Source organism: Sus scrofa, chromosome 16 (genome assembly GCF_000003025.6).
Source record: "Sus scrofa isolate TJ Tabasco breed Duroc chromosome 16, Sscrofa11.1, whole genome shotgun sequence".
Lineage (NCBI taxonomy): Eukaryota > Metazoa > Chordata > Mammalia > Artiodactyla > Suidae > Sus > Sus scrofa.
Window position 1 is genome coordinate 54,571,633 of NC_010458.4, and position 18,594 is coordinate 54,590,226.

The window sequence follows — 18,594 nt, forward strand, 5'->3', positions numbered from 1 at the left end:
TGGGCTTTTGCTGAGTTCTAGCTGAAGTTCATAGTGTACCTGTGAGACTGTCTTACATCTTCTTGCTTATGTAAGTCCCTTATCCCTCCATCACAGCAGACATGCGGTGCTGCGGCTGCCCAGGATTCAGTCTTCCTTCTTCGAAGAGCATTGTCTCTTGCACCCACAGGACCCAGTCTGGTGGATCTGTAATCAGGGATCTTGCCTTCTCCTAGGCAAGGGAGGAGCTCACAACCCACGTCAAGTTAGTCTGCTGCTTCCTCCCTGCAGTTGGGATCTGGACCAGAGGGACAAAGAGATTGGATATGATGGCTTGCCTCTCATCTACGCACTTGTGCAAGGACCAGACATGTCAGCTCCCCTTTTCCCTAGACCTGTTTTTTAAGATTCCCCTTGAATCCAGAAGTCCGTGATAGCCTTCTAGCGCATTCTCTTTTGCTCAAGTTAACCCATCTGCGACCAGATACCTCTGAGAAAGCCACAGACAGCAGACTTCTGGGAGAACATGGCATAACGAGAAAGATTATGCCTGGCGTTTGGAGAAAGGCAACCCGAGTTTGAATCACAGTGTTACCTTCACCAGCTGGGTGCCCTTAGGCAAGTGCACTTTTCTCTTAGGATGTCAGCATCATTATAAAATAAAGATAATGAGTCCTGAAACCCCGATTCTCAAACTTGGCTGCATGGTGGAATCACCTGGGGAGATTTAAAAATTACGAATGCCTGGGTCCCCTTCTCAGCGATTCTGATTTAATGATTTTGAGGCGCTTCCTGGATGTTGTGATTTTGTAAAGCTCCTGGGTATTTCTGATGTAGGACAGTGTTTGAGAAAACTGACCTAGAGAACAATTCCGAATTTTACAGAATGTGATAGGAATTAAGTTATGTAAAACACTTAGCATTATTTAGAGATGGATAAAAGTCAACCTCCTTTCTTTTTCTTTCCTTTCTTAAGGTGAAACAGAATCGCTTGCTTTTGCTTTTAGCACAGTTTTCTTTGTTTTCGGAGTAGTCATAGCAATGCCTGACAACCACGGTGCACTACAACCCCCATTATTTCTACCACTCGAGGTGAAGGCCAATCTTACATGTAGCCAGAATTATAGAATATACAAAAATGCGGTGACTTGCACATCCATGGGATAACTAGGGCAAGTGCAACAGCGCTTTGTGAGAGCATTCTATGGAATAACTGCTTTAGTGGATTAGACAGTATCAATTTATAATTACTATGGCAACAGCAAAATGGAGTGATGTCTTCCCGAGGGACCTGGACCAGGACCGGAGAGGATGCCCCTCCCAGGTCTGTCCTGCAGCCTGCTGAGTTCTCGCAGGTCCTCGGTTTCCCCAGATCCTATTTCTAATCCGTGCGGCTTCAACAGAATCTTTTAAGGAAATATACTGATGTTCTCAGGTCCATGAGCCTTATGTCCGTTGTCAAAGATGGGACATCTGAGTTACAGAGAAGCTAATGGTAATAATAATAATAACCATGGCCACCGTTTATTATTATGCGTTATTATTATGTGTTACGTGCATAGCTTGGTGCTTGATATATTATTACATTGTCGCGAAACGTGTATTGACAGAGTTGCAAACCAGTGGCCAATAGGCCAGAACCAGCTCTCCAAAGTGTTGGGCTTGGCTCACATGGTGTTGGCTCACATGATGTTATTGTTTTTTTTAAAGTGTCAATATCTTACCACCATTTTAAGATTGGATACATGCATATGAAATCCACTTCTAGCTTCCTTTTTAAAAACAGGAAAATTTGGCCACAGGTGGTCAGCTTGGCTCTATGGCAGTGGTTGGCTGGCATCTAGATGAGGCATGTCTCCATTTCACCTCAGTCTCCACCACTCCCTATGGTGGCTCCAACCCACATGATGCCAAATGTGCCAGCCGCCATTTGGCATTATGTTATTTTTTCTTTTACTCAGCCCAACTTCCCTCATTGACGAGCATGTGCCAGCCTCCGCGAGGCTGTCGTATTCATGGCTCCTTCCTTGTACCACACTCTGTGGCATATATTACTGTTTTCATTTTGAAAATGGGAAAATTGAGGCTCAACCAAAGGAAAGCTCTTGTCTAAATCCATGCAACAAATAAGCAGCAAAGCTGGAAGCTGAATCTAAGCCTTCCTACCTCACCAGTGTTGCCCTGCCTGGCACCACAAAATAAATAGCTGCGATGGTCTCCTTGCATCCTGGATGCTCCAGCTGGATCTTCTGCCTCTTAGGGTTTCCTTGGAGAACCAAATCTCAGTGTCCTTTTGCTCACCAGGAAACCCACATGTCGCTGGATGGGAAGAGTGTCCTCTGAGTGTAGCTCCCAAGCTGCGTTTTTTCTGTGCCACTCTTTGGTCTGTGTCCAAAAGCTGCTCACATACTCCCACGTAGCTGTGGGGCCAGCTGGTGTGTGTGCTTCTGCCTGAGACGAGGCCGCTTGCCTGCGGGGAGGATGTGATTGCTTTAGGAAATTAAGTGGGAGTGATTAATTAGGAAATGTACTGAAGACTCTGGAAAGAAATAGCAGAAAAGGAAAAAAAAAATTGGAATCCTAAATACAGAAAGCTTCTGGCCACATGGCTAAGGCTACTGCATTCAGTAGAACTGAAAGCATTTGATCCTGTCTTCTTGCTGCTGCTACTGTTGCTTTGATACATAAGGATGCTGCAAAGAACCATAAAAATCAGCCATTCCAACCTCGCTTTGCACCAAATGGCAAATGGAAGCTCAGAGAAGACCCCCCAGAAGAAGCTGGCAGTTTAGAAAGAACAGCAGGGCTTGGAACTCAGAAAGACCTGCGTTTGAATTGCTGATGCGTCCTTGCAGGATGTGTAATCCCCTGCAAGTCTCTGAGGCTTGGGTTCTGACTGAGAAATCAAGGTAGCGTTGACTGTTTGCCAGAGATTGTACAGAGCAAGGCAGGAGCGAACAAAAGCAGGCACAGTGATTGCTAATAAGCAATTGGTGCCAGGCACCGTTCTAGTGCGGGGCTTGTGTTTTCTTACTTTTTTACAACGGTCCTAGGAGGATGGTACCATTATCAGCTCATTTTGTAGAGAGAGAGGATGAAAAACAAAGGCACTGAGAGGAGACGTTATTTACTCCATGTCCCAAAGCTAGTAAGTGTGGGCGCTCAGTTTCCCGTGCAGTCTGAGTGAAGCATCCGCATTCTCACCACGAAGCATGCCGCCTCATATGCGTGTGTATAGTGTCTAGATAGCGGTATGTAATAATATCCAATCAATAATAAAATAGGACATTTACATATGATATAATTTATATGAAATCATTCATTTACGCACATAATTGATACTTATGATGTCATATTAGGTTGAACCCTCTGAATTCGTCACGTGCTTTGGTGGGAAAGGTTGAAAAAGTCGTCATTTCAGAGTTCATCCTAACATACTATATCATCGCAGAAATTTTTCCTCCTCTTCCTTCTTCAGCAAGCTCCCCCTAACTCTGAACCTCAGTTTCCTCCTCCACAGAATGGGGCGAACCTGCCTAACAAGTGGTGCCGCTGTACGGTGCCAGTCAGTGTGTGTGGCGAGCACTCAGCCCAGGGCTCAGTACAGAGCATCTGTTGTTATTACTCGGTCACAGGCACATGCAGGGCCTGCTGTGTAGTATGGCTTCTTTTACCCTCAGGGGCTCAGCTTTTGGTTAGAGGGGCTTCCTCTGCATTCAAGCTTTTAGGTTGCAGGTGAAGTATTGCACCCAGGAGCTATCTTTTATTCCGTGGGACTTTGATATTTTCAATATGCTTCCGTCTAATACAGAGCTTCCTGTCGGGCCAGGCCGAATGCTGGTGCCTTCCTTACCCATAAGAATGACGGTGCTGCCAGCTTGAAATCCCCCTGCCCAGCCTCGTGGCTTATTCCTTCTGTGTTTTCTCTTGGGTTCTCATGGTGCAGCCCCCTGCTGTGCTTCGTGGATTTGTTGGCTTGTCAGTTAACTTTTCTTTGGAAACTCGACTGAACTCCAGGTCCATCTGTGGGTTTTAACGCAGTGAAAGTTAAGGTGTGGGGTTTGGGGTCTTTGCAGGAGTGATGGCCCCACTCTCTCCCCTAACCCCCTGGAGGAAATGAGCTTGGGGGGAACGGGCGGCCCAAGGAGAGAAGGAACAAGGCTGAATCCCTCGTCTTGAGTCTTGCCTGTGCCTCTGGATGGGTATCCGCAGACCTGTCGTTAGGACGATCGTTAGGAGGCTAAGTCTACTCTCATCCTGGAGGGAGCCCTTTCTGCCTCCCCAGGGGTCTTGGGATCAGAGGAAGCACCTCAAGGGGACCGAGTCTCTTGGGTCTCTGCACTGATACTGGAGCTTCATAGTAACAGTAAAAGCTGACTTTTATTGCGACTTCACCACTGTGGCAAGTGTTTCTTATTGTTTCATTTAATCCTCTCAAGAATAGGATTAGGTCTGAACTGAGGCACAGAGAGGATAAATAGTTGCTATGTTCATACACGGGACAGAATGGTGGAGCCGTCAATCAGGCCAGTCTGATCCACAGCTTTGATTTCTTAACCACCCTACTCTCTAGCTTATAGTCTTCTTTATTTTGAGGTGCCACCACATGGGCTCCCCATAGTCTTCTTTATTTTGAGGTGCCCCCAAGTGGGCTCCCCTGATTCTACAGCAGCAGGTTTAGCTGATTCTTAGATGTGGGAAAAAATGCGGAAAGATAGCACAGATGGTCTCCGAATTAAAGCCCTGAGATACTTGTGGTCTCAGTTGCTGCCTGGGTCTCCTTCGTGGAGTTGGGCTTTCTTGCGCCAGTTGCCAATCCCATCAGTGCAGGACATCAGGTCCAGGGGAGTGGTACTGTACCATAACCAGAGAGCCCACTCACTCATTCCACAAAGCCATTGGCAGTGCACCCACGTGCACCTGTGAGGCTGTGGTAGACAAACCATTTCTTATCTCTGCAATTTTCTCTTATAAGAAACAACTTCATTGCACCTACTATGATGGCTATAGTGAAAAGAATGAACCAGAAACGAAGAACCTGGAAAATGACAGGTATTGTGGAAAGTGTGGAGAAATTAGAATGCCATGTAAAATGGTGAGCACGCATTGGAAAGCAGTATGGCCATCCCCCCCCAAAGTTAAGCACGGGAGTTCCCTGGTGACTTGGTGTATTAGGGATCTGGTGTGGTCACTGCCATGGTTTGTGTCACTGCTTTAGCATGGGTTCCATCCCTGGCTCGGGAATGTTTACATGCCGCAAGCACAGCCAAAAAAAAAAAAAAAAAAAAAGGTACATGCAGAGGTACCATATGATCTAGCAATTCTAACCCTTAAGATTATACTCAAAAGAAGGAAAAGCAGGGACTCAAACACATACTTGTATATCATTATTGCAGCATTATTGACTGTAGCCAAAAGGTGGAGATAACCTAAGTGTCCACCAAAGAATGGGAAATAGACATGCACCGCAATGTTATTCAGCCTTAAAAAGGCCTGCAGTCCTGTTAACATCGTATGACTAGGATGAACTTTGAAAACATTATGCTAAGCAAAATAAGCCAGACACAAAAGCACAAATATTGTGCAGTTCTACTTACGCAAAATATCCAGAATAGGCAACTTTATAGAGACAGAAAGTAAATTAGTGGAGAGGTGAGTGGGACGGGGGAGTAGGGAATTAGCGCTTAGTGGGTACAGACAGGGGTGATGAAACATTTATGAAATAGGGGTGATAGTGGTTGTGCAACATTATAAATTGAGTTAATGCCACTGAACTGTATACTTAAAAATGGTTAAAATGGTAAGTTTTATGTGCATTTTACTGCAATTTCATATCAAATGATCTCATCATGAGAGCAGAGAAAAAGTCTACTTTGTAAAGGAGCAAATCTTGTAGAAATGCCTTTCTTATTCCCCTCAGCATCCAGGCCTTATGCCTAGCACAGGGCCTTGTAGATGCATATTTCTTTTTTTGCTGAACCAAACTGGGAACAGACTAATTCCATTTGTAGTCGGAAATGGCAGCGAGGCTGCTGAGTGTAAATTTTACTGCCATGGCAACTGCGAAACACCAAGATGATGCATATGAAAATGCAGTGGTATTTTTGGCAGGTGGGGTCACCTGAAGGTAACATAGCCCATTGCAGGTAAATAGAAAGTTTGAGGGAGAGGGAATTGTTAGCAATTGTTATAAAACTCAGAACCCCAACCGGGCGGTGTCCTCCCTGTCCTGGTTGAGAGCATCCAGGCAGCGCTTTGGACCAGTTGAACCAGTGTGGATGAGTGGATGCAGTTGGTCTGGGGCTCCAGGAACTTTTGTTAGAAGCCCTCCAGGGAAGACAGGAAACCAACCATACTCCCCTCCATTCGTTCATAATGCAGTTTGAATCCTTAGGAAGAGCCCATGTGGGTCTAAGGATCTCCTTGCCATTAGCAGGGTCACAGCTGGTCTCTGGAAGGAGGAAGAAAGAAGACTGCGGGAGCAGATGAAAGGGCTTCGTCTTGCTGTGTTGTGGCACGGGCCAGAGTGCTTCTTGTAGAAGAAAATGGTTTCTAAAAGTGATGGACTCGCGTGTTGCATTCAGTTGTTCTCCCTCTGTGTTTAGGCTTAGGTAGCTGTGTTTGAATTGGCAGGAAGTCTCTGCCTCCCCTCTCCCCTAACACTCCTCCCCCACCCCCTGGACCCATACACAAGCAGATACACAGACAAGCATATACACGCTTCATCATTATTAGCAAGTGGGGAGCAGCTTTAGAATCCAAGACCCTGCTCTCCTGTCCCCAGCCCCTCTCCGACTGCCCTCTCCCAGACTCACAGTTCTGAGCCCTGTCCCCTTCTGATGTGTTGTGTGACACAGTGACACCAAGGAAGAGCCTGACACTACCACTAGGTGAATCCGATTTGGAAAGGTCTTTAGGCACCTCTGGGGGAAATCTGGGGATGACTTCATGGTAATACAAAGACCATGGGTTTTGGAATTACGGCTAAATTTGAATCCAGGCTTTGGCACTTGATAGTTGTATAGCTTTTTTTTTTTTTTAATCTTTTTGCTTTTTCTAGGGCTGCTCCCACGGCATATGGAGGTTCCCAGACTAGGGGTCCAATCGGAGCTGTAGCCACCAGCCTACGCCAGAGCCACAGCAATGCGGGATCCGAGCCATGTCTGCAACCTACACCACAGTGCACGGCAACGCCGGATCCTTAACCTACTGAGCAAGGCCGGGATCAAACCCGCAACCTCATGGTTCCTAGTCGAATTCGTTAACCACTGCGCCACGATGGGAACTCCGATGGTTGTATAGCTTTAATGCATTACTAAACTTCAGTTTCCTCATCTGCAGAATGGGCACAGTGAAACCTATGACCAGGATTCTTGTGCACAGTGCCTGTACATAAGTAAGACCAGTGTACAACCTGCAAATAGGCAGTTGCCCACTACTTGGCAGCTATCGCTATTATGAGGAAAGCAACCACCATTTGTGTTATTTGGATCCTGCACTAGAGTGTATGGATTCTGGGTTGCTTGCCAATCTCAGGTGACCATAATTTAGCAGGTCTCGACAGCACCCAGCTGCGAGCTGTGATGTAGAAATTACTGGCTATATTCCAAGCAGCAAGCAGCTTTATACACATTATCATGTTTAGTTCTCACCATAACTCTGATGTTGGTACTATCATTTTTAAAAATTTTGTTGGCATAGAGTTGACTTAGAAAGTTGTGTTAATTTCAGGCATATAGCAAAGTAATACAGTTATACATGTATTCATTCCTTTTCAGATTCTTTTCCCACATAGGTTATTACACAGTATTGAGTAAATTTCCCTGTGCTGTACAGTGGGTCCTTGTTACTGATCTGTATATATATCAGTCCCAACCTCCTAATTTCCCTCCCCTGTTTCCCTTTTGGTAAACATAAGTTTGGTTTCAAAGTCTTTGAGTCTGTTTCTGTTTTGTGAATAAGTTCTATTGTATCATTTCTATTAGAGTCCACATATTGGTGATCTCATGCGATACCTATCTTTCTCTGTCTGACTTACTTCACTTAGTATGATAATTTTTAGATCCATCCATGTCTCTGCAAATGACACTATTTTATTCTTTTTTATGGCCAAGTAATATTCCATGGTGTATTTGTACCACATCTTCTTTATCATTCCACTGTTGATGGACATTTAGGTTGCTTCCATGTCTTGGTAATTGAAAATAGTGCTTCAGGGAACAGAGGGGTGCATGTATCTTTTTTTTTTAAGGATTGGTATTATTATTATACCCATTTTTCAGAAGAGAAAACAGATACTTACTAAGATTAAATGACTCACCTACTCACCTACGGAGATTAAATTAACCCCTCAGTTAATAAGTACTTGAGCTCCAATATTCGTTCCAGAGCCCAGGTGCATAACCAAAGCATTGGCTGCTGTGGCCTCCCTTGGGGTCACTTTGGAGGCTGAGCCAACAAGATGCTGGATTCAAGATCTGCTGTGTGTTCTGACCACTCAGTTTCAGAAGCCCTTGTCCTATCTTATCTCCCCCTTCGTCTGTTAAATGGAGTTTTCATTCTTTGTTGCTTTACCAAGCCTGCCAAAGTCAGTCCCCATCAACCGTGTTATTTCATTCTTTCATTTATCCTGTCAACATTCATTTGCTGATCAGCTCCTTTGTATCATGGCCGCTAGTGATGGAGATCATTTATTGAGCCCTTACAAGGTCCCAGGCACTGTCCTGGTGACTTGGACACATTGTCCAATGCACTTTTCATCCAGCTCTCCATAGTGGACCTCATCACCACGTGTGGCTTATCACCACGTATTCCTCTACGACCACAGAGGTGATGAAACGAAGGCCAAAAGAAGGTTAAGGTGGTTGCCTAGGTTCCCCAAATTATGTCAGAGCCAAGGATTCAAATCATTCAAGGTCTCCATCAACCCTAGACCCAAGGTATCTTCCCTTTTCCACCTCCTGTAGCATTAATTAGTCTTCCGGATTAGTGGCTTCCAACCTGAACAGGCATCAGAATCACCTGGAGGGCTTGTTAAAACACAGAAGGACGGGCCTCGCTGCTCAGAGGTTCTGATTTAGTAAGTTGAGATGAGGCCCAAGAATGTGCATTTCTGGAGTTCCCTGGTGGCGTAGCAGGTTAAGGATCTGGCTTGTTACTGCTGTGGCTTCGCTCACTGCTGTGGCTCAGGTTTGATCCCTGGCCCAGAAACGAATGCGTGCTGTGGGCGTGGCCGAAAAAGAAAAAAATGTGGATTTCTAACATACCTAGAAGATGCTGATGCTGCTGCCCAGGAAAATCCCATTTTGGGAACCACTGCTCTAGTCCAAGTTCTTTCAGCACAAGCATCCTGTCTCTGTTTTTCCTCCAGTGTTACACAGGGCCTGGCACAAAGTAGTTGCTGGATATGCATTTGTTATTCTGAATTATTCAATCGCACATTCATTTTTCCTTTTTATACCATGATGTGTTTTTATTTCTAAGTGTGCAGATTTTTAGGCTTTGCGTTTAGGATTTCAGCTCCCAAGGATCAGGCATTTCACCTTATACTTCTTAGCACCTTTTGCATAACCTTGCATACATGGGTGTTATGTAAATGTCAGCTAGTTGGTTGGTGATTCAGACCAATCTTATTAAGACCCAAATTGCAAGCCGGTTGAACTCTAGGAGTATAATTCTTGACACAATCTCAAGATTCCTAGAAGAGGAGCTGTTATATAGTTGGGTTCTCAGTAGTGTTTGTTGAGTGAATAACACCACTCTCTATGCCTTTATGGCCAATAGCCTGAGGTTCTACCTGCTTTCTTGAGCTCACCAACTCAGATGCTCAGCCTCAAAGCATAGGTTGGTGGATGGAATTTTCCAGGGCTTTCCATTCACCTCCAGCAATGATTCTCAAAATGCACTGCACATTGGAATCACCTGGGGTTCTTTAACATACTAGATATATCTGATACCTACCCCTGGAGACTGACTTCATTGCTCTGGAGTGTGGCCTGGGCAGCGAGGCTTGTAAAGCGCCCCAGGTGATGCTAACGTGCAGCCAGGGCTGGGACCCTTGACCTAGAGCATGTGGCTGCTTGGTTTTCCCAGGCGTTACAGAGGGCTGTGCGCATGCGTGCAGATGGGTGCTCATGTGTAGGGAAGGGCGGGGCCGGGCACTTCTTCTTGAGTGGTGCCAAGTAAGAGTATCTTGGACTCTAGGATGAAGGTGCAGAGACTAGAGATCAAGCCTTGGATAAAAGCTTGGCCAAGCCAGAGGGTGCTCGAGAGCATCGAGCATGCCTGCCTCCCTTTCTGCCTCTGGCCAACAGCTGGTTGCCCTGGTCTGTGACCAAGACAGGGGTTCTGTTTCAAGGCTGAAGGCAGGAGGTTGTGGGCTGAATGCAGACCATGTGGCTGTTGCAAGGCTCTTTTGTTCCCCTTGGTTCAGAAGGGGCCATCCTCCCAGGGGCTTAGGTGTGGGGCTTAGCATTCAGCCTCATGTGCCTGGGCGCTGAGTGTAGTCTTGGGTTTCTCAGTGGAAAGGCACACGGCTACTTGAGCCCCATGGCGCTGGCTGAGAGCAATGGGAAAGGTCATGCCTGGGCCCCCGCCCCAGCAGGTTGCTTGACTCAGCACAATCCTGGTGTAATTAGGCATGACAAGAAGGAAGGGGGCGAGGGCTGCTGCTTACCAGCCAGCACTCAGCCCTGGCCCCCAGGGACCAGGGGATTCAGCAGTGCCAGCTGTTCTCAATTTTATTGGAGCCAAGGTTTGGCTTTACCTACAGCCATATCCGTCAGTTCGTCCTTCAGTACACTGGCAGGATCAAGTCTCCCAGAGGGATGCTCGGGTGAGTAATTCTTATTCTCTTCCCTTACTATTTCTCCTCTCACGTGGCCTGTGTGTAGGAGACACGATCACAGTCCTACATTGAAATCACCTGCCGTGTTTGAAAAGCACGCACTGTGCTGGGCACTGCGGCAGAGCCTAGGGCATCAGACCTGGTTTCTTTCCCAGCAGAGCTTTTATAGGAAGTAGGATGGAGGAGGAAGAAGTAGTACAGCGTCTGGAATCAAATAACCTGGGCGAGTTGGGCTGGCTGTGAAGCCATGGGGAGTGATGGGGCTGCTGGAGAACTCAGGCCCAGCCAAAAGGCACGTTTTAAAAACTCTTTGCTAGAGTTCCTCTCATGGCTCAGTGGCTAACGAATCCGACTAGGAACCACGAGGTTTCGGGTTCGATCCCTGGCCTTGCTTAGTGGGGTTAAGGGCAGCATTGCCGTGAGCTGTGGTGTGGGTCACAAACGCAACTCGGATGCCGTGATGCTGTGGCTCCGGCGAAGGCTGGTGGCTACAGCTCTGATTAGACCCCTAGCCTGTGAACTTCCATATGCCGCAGGTGCGGCCCTAGAAAAGGCAAAAAGACAAATAATGATAATAATAATGAAATAAGTGCATCAGTTTGTACCATGGGACTCAGGGGTGGGCTCCTAAAGTGACCCCCGCTTCTAGCCACTTACACGGGTGAGCACTCAGCTCAAAAGCCAGAGGCTCCCTCAGTCAGGTCTGTGTGAGGTTCAGAAACTCAAAGCCCAGGATGGACGTGTGATTCTTGAGATGTCCTCTTCTGGAGCCGGCTTCCTCAGCAAAGGCTGCCTAAGGAGCCCATATCGGCTGGGCATCTAGGAAAGCCTGCAGAGTGCAACTGGCCAAACCGGGAGCTGACCCAGGCCATGGGTCAGTGTGAAGGGGGAGGGGCCTGACAAGGCTGCAAACGAGCCAGAAGAAACTGTAGTGACCATACCCTCCCGCGTGTGACTGGAAGACTCCTCTGTTCCTTTAAGAACAGGAGAAGCAAGGAACAGAGTGGGCTCCTGATGGCTCTTGTCTGCCTCCTCCAGCCTGGACAGAGAGTGTTGACTTGGAGAGCTGGGGGGCCTCTCCTCTGCTCCCACCCGGTTTCCTTCTGGTCTCCCTCTGTCCTCACCCACCTGCTTTCATCAGCACTGTGCTCATTTACCTGGCCTGGGACTCTGAAGCCCCAGGGGGTGGCCCCGGAGGCTTTGCCCTGCTCTCTCAGCTTCCCGAACTCTTACCACGAGATGCTGTAGGAGCTAGGGGACAACTTCTGTAGATCAGGAAGCCTGTTTCAGGCTCAGGGGTCTTTCCTGCAGGAGACTGATGAAGAAACACAGATTTGAACTCACGGAATTAGAGTAGCAAATCCTTTTCTCTGGGGTCTGAAGCACTCCATAGCTTTCCAGTGCTTTCTTGCTTCGTAGGTGGTGCAGTTTTAGCATCCTTATCCAGATGTGTGGGACTCTCCCGTGGTTGTTTTCTTTTTCTCTGTCCATCCGTGTGCTTGTGTTTTCCACGGAGAGTATGTGGCAGTGAAACCGTCCCTGCGAAGTCCCTTGCCTGGTTCCTAAATCAATTTACCCCCTTGCAGTGCCCCACGTACCAACACCATGGCCCCAAGCCACGTCAGAGTGAACAAACCACAGACTGAAATTGCAGCCATGTAGGAGGAGAGGAGTCTTTAATTTGGGCTTAAAATAGCCCACAGCCTGAGAGTTTGAGGGATCAGGAGCAAGGTGTCATTGCAGGAATGGGTGTCGGGAGACCCACCCCAGGATGACGGAGCAGGGGCTGTGGGTTAGGAGAAAGACAGGCATAAAAGTCGGGCATCTGGGTTGGAAGCCCCGGCAGTTTATTGTCTTTTTGGGTCTCTTTCATAATGCAAGTGAACACAGTGGCAATAAAGATACATGGGACCTGCCTGCTCCATCTCTTGCCTTAGAACTCTGTGCAGGCATCGTTGTACTATTAGCTATAAGTAGGGCAACCATGTTGTGCTGAACTCCACGTACCATCACCCTAGGAGTTAGGGTCACCCCTGGCACCATGCCCCCGGGATGCCATTCTTACCATATACTCTTGAACAATGCCCCCTGAAATTGCGTAAGCCATGGTACTGGTATTAATAAGAGCAAAGAGACAGTGAGCCCTTATGGGCTAGACATTGTTCTGTCCTCTTGCCATGAATAAACATGCTTAATTCTTCACCTAATCCAAGGAGGAGGATTCTGTGATTATTTCCATTTTACAGACAAAGTAACGGAGGCACAGCGTAAATCACTTCTCCAGAGTGATGTCACAAATCAGTCTACCAAGTGCAGAGTAAGTGTCCGAGTGCCTGAAGTGCCCACACTTAACCGTGATGCATCACTTTCCATGGTAATGTTATGTGGTTTTGATCTTCTTATCACTTCGATGGCTGTCTACTCTCTCGTCTTAGTTCGGGCTGCTCTAACAAAATGCCACCGATGGGGTGGCGTAAACAGTAGACATTTATATCATAGTCGTGGAGGCTGGAAGTCTAAGACTAAGGTTCCAGCATGGTGGAGTTCTGGTGAGGGCTCTCCTCCTGGCTTGAGGGCGGCCACCTTCTCCATGTGTCCTCATGTGGTGGAGAGAGTGCTCTGGTGTCTCTTGTTCTTCTTCTCTGGCTGCTAATCCCATCCTGAGGCTCTGTCCGTGGGACCTCATCCAAACCCTGTTACCTCCCTCATGCCCCCACCTCCAAGTACCATCGCACTAGGAGTTAGGGCTTCAACATACACGTTTTTTGGAGGGGCACAAACATTCAGTCATCACTGTGTTTGACCTTAACTAGACTATATAAGTTCCTAGATAAGAGGTCAGCTAAGCCAGCATTTTCTGTGCAGGACCACATAGTGCATATTTCGGCTTCAGGGAACACACAGTCCCAGTCCCAACTCCTCAACTGCCCGTGTGGCGTGAAGGCAGCCATAGATAATCTATAAACAGCTGAGCCTGGCTGTGTTCCAGGAAGGCTATATTTATGGGTGCTGAAATTTGAATTTCATACAAGTTGTTCATGTCACGAAATATTACTCTGCTTTTGATTTATTCAACTATTTAAAAATATAAAAGTCTCTTCTCTACATCCCCTCCAGCATTTGTTATTTGTAAACTTACTCAGATGGCCGTTCTGACCCGTATAAGGTGGTACCTCGTTGTGGTTTTGATTTGCACTTCTCTAATAATATAATTAGTGATGTTGAGCATCTTTTCATGTGCCTACTGGCCATCTGTATGTCTTCATTGGAGAAAAGTCTATTTAGATCTTAAGCCTATTTTTCAGTCGGGTTGTTTTTTTGTTGTTGTTGTTGACGAGTTGTATGAGTTGTTTGTATATTTTGGAGATTAAGCCCTTATCAGTTGCATTGTTGCAAATATTTTCTCTCATTCCATAGGTTGTCCTTTTGGGTTTTAATTTTTTTAATAGTTTCCTTTGATGTAAACTTGATTAGGCCCCATTTGTTTATTTATTTTTATTTCTATTACCTTGGGAGGCTAACCTAAGAAAACATTTGTATGGTTTATGTCAGAGAATGTTTTGCTTATGTTCTCTTCTAGGAGTTTTATGGTGTCATATCTTATGTTTAAGTTTTTAAGAAGCCACTTTGAATTTATTTTTGTGCATGGTGTGAGTGTGTGTTTTAATTTCATTGCTTCACATGCAGCTGTCCAGTTTTCCCAGCACCGTTTGCTGAAGAGAGACTCTTTTCCCATTGTATATTCTTGCCTCCTTTGTCAAAGATTAATTGACTGTAGGTGTGTGTGGGTTTATTTCTGGGTTTTCTGTTCTGTTCCATTGATCCATATATATCTTTTTTGTACGAGTAGCACACTGTCTTGATTATGGTAGCTTTGTAATATTGTCTGAAGTCTGGGAGAGTTATGCCTCCCATTTGATTTTTTTTTTCCCCCCTCAAGATTACTTTGGCAATTTTGGGTCTTTTATGGTTCCATATAAATTTTGGATTATTCTGTGAAAAATGTCATAGGTAATTTGATAGGGATCACATGAAATCTGTCAATTGCTTTGGATACTATGGCCATTTTAATAGTATTCTTCCAATCCAGGAGCATGGAATGTCTTTCCATTTTTTGAATCCTCTTTAATTTCTTCAGTTAATGTTTTATGGTTCTTACTGTGTATTTCACTTCCTTGGTCAAGTTTATTCCTAGGCATTTTATTGTTTATTTGATGCAGTTTAAAAAGGTATGTTATATTCCTTTTCTCATATTTCATTGTCATATAGAAACATAACCAATTTCCGAATGTTCATCTTGTATCCTGCCACTTTGCTGAATTCATTGATCAGTTCAAGTAGTTTTTGTGTAGCATCCTTAGGGTTTGCTATATATAGTATCATCATCTGCATACAGTGACAATTTTCCGTCTTCTCTTCCAATGTGGATACCTTTTATTTCTTTTGTTTGTCTGACTGCTGCGGCCAGGACTTCCAATACTATGTTGAATAAAAGTGGTGAGAGTGGGCATCCTTGTCTTATTCCAGATTTGAGTGGGAAGGCTTTCAGCTTTTCTCCATTGAGTCTTAAATCGGCTGTGGGTTTGTCGTGAATGGCTTTTATTATGTTGAGATATGTTCCCTCTGTACCCACTTTGGTAAGAGTTTTTATCATGAATGGATATTATATTATGTCAAATACGTTTTCTGCATTTCCTGAGATGATCATGTGGTTTTGGCTTTTGTTAATGTGGTGTATGACATTAATCGATTTGCATACATTGAACCATCCTTGTGAACTTGAGAGGAATCCCACTTGGTTGTGGTATATGATCTTTTTGATGTGTTGTTGGATTCGGTTGGCTAAAATTTTGTTGAGAATTTTTGTGTTTATATTCATCAAAGATATTGGCCTATCGTTTTCTTTTTTGGTAATATCTATGTCTGGTTTTGGTATTAGGGTGATGGCGGCTTCATAGAATGTCTTTGGGAGTGCTCCTTCTTCAATCTCTTGGAAAAGTTTAAGAAGGATGGGTATAAATTCTTTGTATGTGTGGTAGAACTTGCCTGTGAAGCCACCTGGTCCTGGACTTTTGCTCATGGGCGTTTTTAAAGTACACATCCAATTTCATTTCTAGTGATCAGTCTATTCAGTGGATCTGTTTCTTCTGGCTTCAGTTTTGGGAGGCTATCGGTTTCTAGAAAGTTGTTTATTTCTTCTAGGTTGTCAGATGCGTTGGCTTATAGTTATTCATAGTATTCTCTTGTGGTTTTTGTATTTCTGCAATATCAGTTGAGATTTCACCTTTTTCATTTCTTATTTTGTTTATTTGGGTTCTCTCTCATGGACCACACAAAAGTAGACTGAGGGCTCCCACTGGCCTGTAGGATGCAGTTTTCTGACCTGTGTCCTTGAGGGCAGGGAAGTGGAGGGTTACCTCTAGATGGTAATCCATGCCTCCCTGGGTATCTTGGTCCTGACTCTCAGTCTCCATCCACAAATACTGACTGAATGAATTGTTCCATGGTAGGCTGACTCAGGGAAACTATTGGTTTTCAGAGCATGAGTGAAAAGTTCCCATTTCTCAAAGCAAGGGATGGGAATGCGGTCATTGTCACGATGGTGAAGAAGAGGGCAGGAACCTCCCTTCATGGATGTTTGTAAGAAAGTGAAAAGTGATTTTTTTTTCCCCCTATGTTAAGTATAGGGATTTTTTTCTTTGCAAATAGACCTATAGAACATGATGCATAATAGGAAACAGATTTCCCCCCAAGATAAATGGAATGTCCCCACCTCCCAAACTAAGAAGAGAATTGTTTCCTCTTTACAAAGGAAACAAATTGGACTCTCAAAGGAATAATCAGAGAGGTTTTTAAAATTGTCGTAATAAGCAAGATATAGTTTCATGAATGATGAAAGGGAGGTTTGCCTGCCTTGGGTCTGGACATGCGGGACTGGGTAGAGAATCAGATGGTCCCTTCTCGCTCCCTGCCGAATTCCTGTCCCTTGGCATTTTACCAGCACCAGATGGGGAAGAGTGGCTCCCACCTGAATGGGGTTGGCGGGCTCATCCGGGTCCCAGGGTCTCACTATAAAGACATTCTCTTCCTAGCCAGCTTCTCTTCAGCACGCTGCTAACATAGGTTCTCATTCCCCAGCCAGGCTTCCTGGCAGCTGCAGGTCATTCCAGTCTATGGGAGAGGGCGTTACAGACAGGAGACTCACCCGAGCCAAGGCACAGTGCTTGGAATGCGCCTGGTGGGTGCGGGAGGCCTGCCCGAATGGGTTGGCTATTGGGGCTGTGCTTCCAGGCTGAGGTCTCTTGCCTTGGTGAAGGTGGAGAACCTTGATGGGTTGCGGGACCAGTGCCATAGATCTGGACGAAAGTCAGATGCGCTGTGTGTTTGGCCACATGCTGTTGGGTGTGGACACCGAGAGTTGGTATCTGAGCTGGAGTGCCTGGGAGAGGCGGGAACCGCGGTCATTTGACCTAAAAGCCTTAACTCCCCAGTTCTTTTCTGGGTTCTGGAGATGGGGATGGGACTCCCACACGGGAGTTGCGCACAGGAAAGTAGGCTCAATTCCTCCGATTCCCTGGGAGAGACAGGAACAGAGGCCAGGGAGCCCCAACAATCCAACTCTCTCCCCCGGAATTGTTACCCTGTAGGAGTTCCCATTGTGGGTTACCAACCCAACTAGTATCCATGAGGACGCAGATTTGATCGCTGGCCTCGTTCAGTAGGTTATTAAGGAGCCGGTGTTACTGTGAGCTGCCAGTGTGGCTGTGGTGTAAGCCCCCAGCTCAGCTCCTATTTGACCCCTTGCCTGGGAATTTCTAATTGCTGCAGGTGCATCACTTGAAAAAAAAAAAAAAAAAAAAGAGCTACCCGGTAGATGATACTTACACGTTAACTGGGGTGAGTTACTTAGCCTCTCAGGACCTCAGTGTCCTGAAAAATGGGAATAATGATAGCATCCACCTCATAGGATTGCTGTGAGGACTCAAAGGAGAGTAGCAGTGCCTGATACATCACGAGAACTCAATATATGGCAAAACTGTTTTGTAAAAAACAATTGCTATTATTACTAATAAAATAATTACTCATTATTACTTCCAAGCGCTAATAATATCCTACCTACATGCATACAACTCTTTTATAATGGAAAAAGCCCTCTCTCACAGTACCTCACTTCATCTCAAAAGCCCTCTGAGGTTTAGCAAGTCTTATTAACCCATTTTGCAGATGAGAAGAGTAGCTTCCCAGATGACTCGGTTTGTCATTATGGAACCAGGTTGTGAGCCCTGCTGCTGTTGCTCCTGTCTGGTTGTTATCCGTGGCCCCTTCTGTCTTCCCACAGGGATCTGGGGCCATGTCCTACCCCTGGGTGGTGCCCAGACATGTAACAAGTGGTCTCTGTTCTCAAGGAGCTGATAGTCTAGTTGAAATGTGAAGAGCCTCATCTCAGAAACAGAGAGGCCACATACAAGTGGAAGCCCCTTTTGCTGTGGCAGGCAAGAGAGGGCAAGCCGGAAACCCACAGGCCAGGAGACTTACATGGCACGGTTAGATGACACCCAGCATTTTTTTGTGCTGAACCTGCAAAGACCTGTGTCTGATTTCCTGCGTGTCACTCAGCACATGCCCTCCATGTGTGAAATGAGCAGTGGAGCCAGCTCGCTGGTGGACGGCGTTAGCTCCAAGTTGCATCACAGTCCCCGCTCCACCACGCCTCCTTCGCAACAGACCTTAACATGATTCTGTGATTGCTTCGCATCATCCTTCCCAAA

General features: G+C 45.9%; 1 protein-coding gene across 3 annotated transcripts in view; it reads left to right on the plus strand.

The window, feature by feature from the left end:
• Positions 1-18,594, plus strand: part of SLIT3 (slit guidance ligand 3) — a 669,892-nt gene that overhangs the window by 20,097 nt on the left and 631,201 nt on the right. Inside the window, exon 1 of one of the 3 annotated variants that reach the window (XM_021076954.1) lies at positions 10,791-10,813. The exons of the other annotated variants lie outside the window; for them this stretch is intronic. Within the exon in view, the coding sequence (XP_020932613.1) occupies positions 10,806-10,813 (8 nt within the window). The 5' untranslated portion in view covers positions 10,791-10,805. Of the gene's footprint in view, positions 1-10,790; positions 10,814-18,594 lie in introns of those variants that run through there. 3 annotated transcript variants of the gene reach the window in all.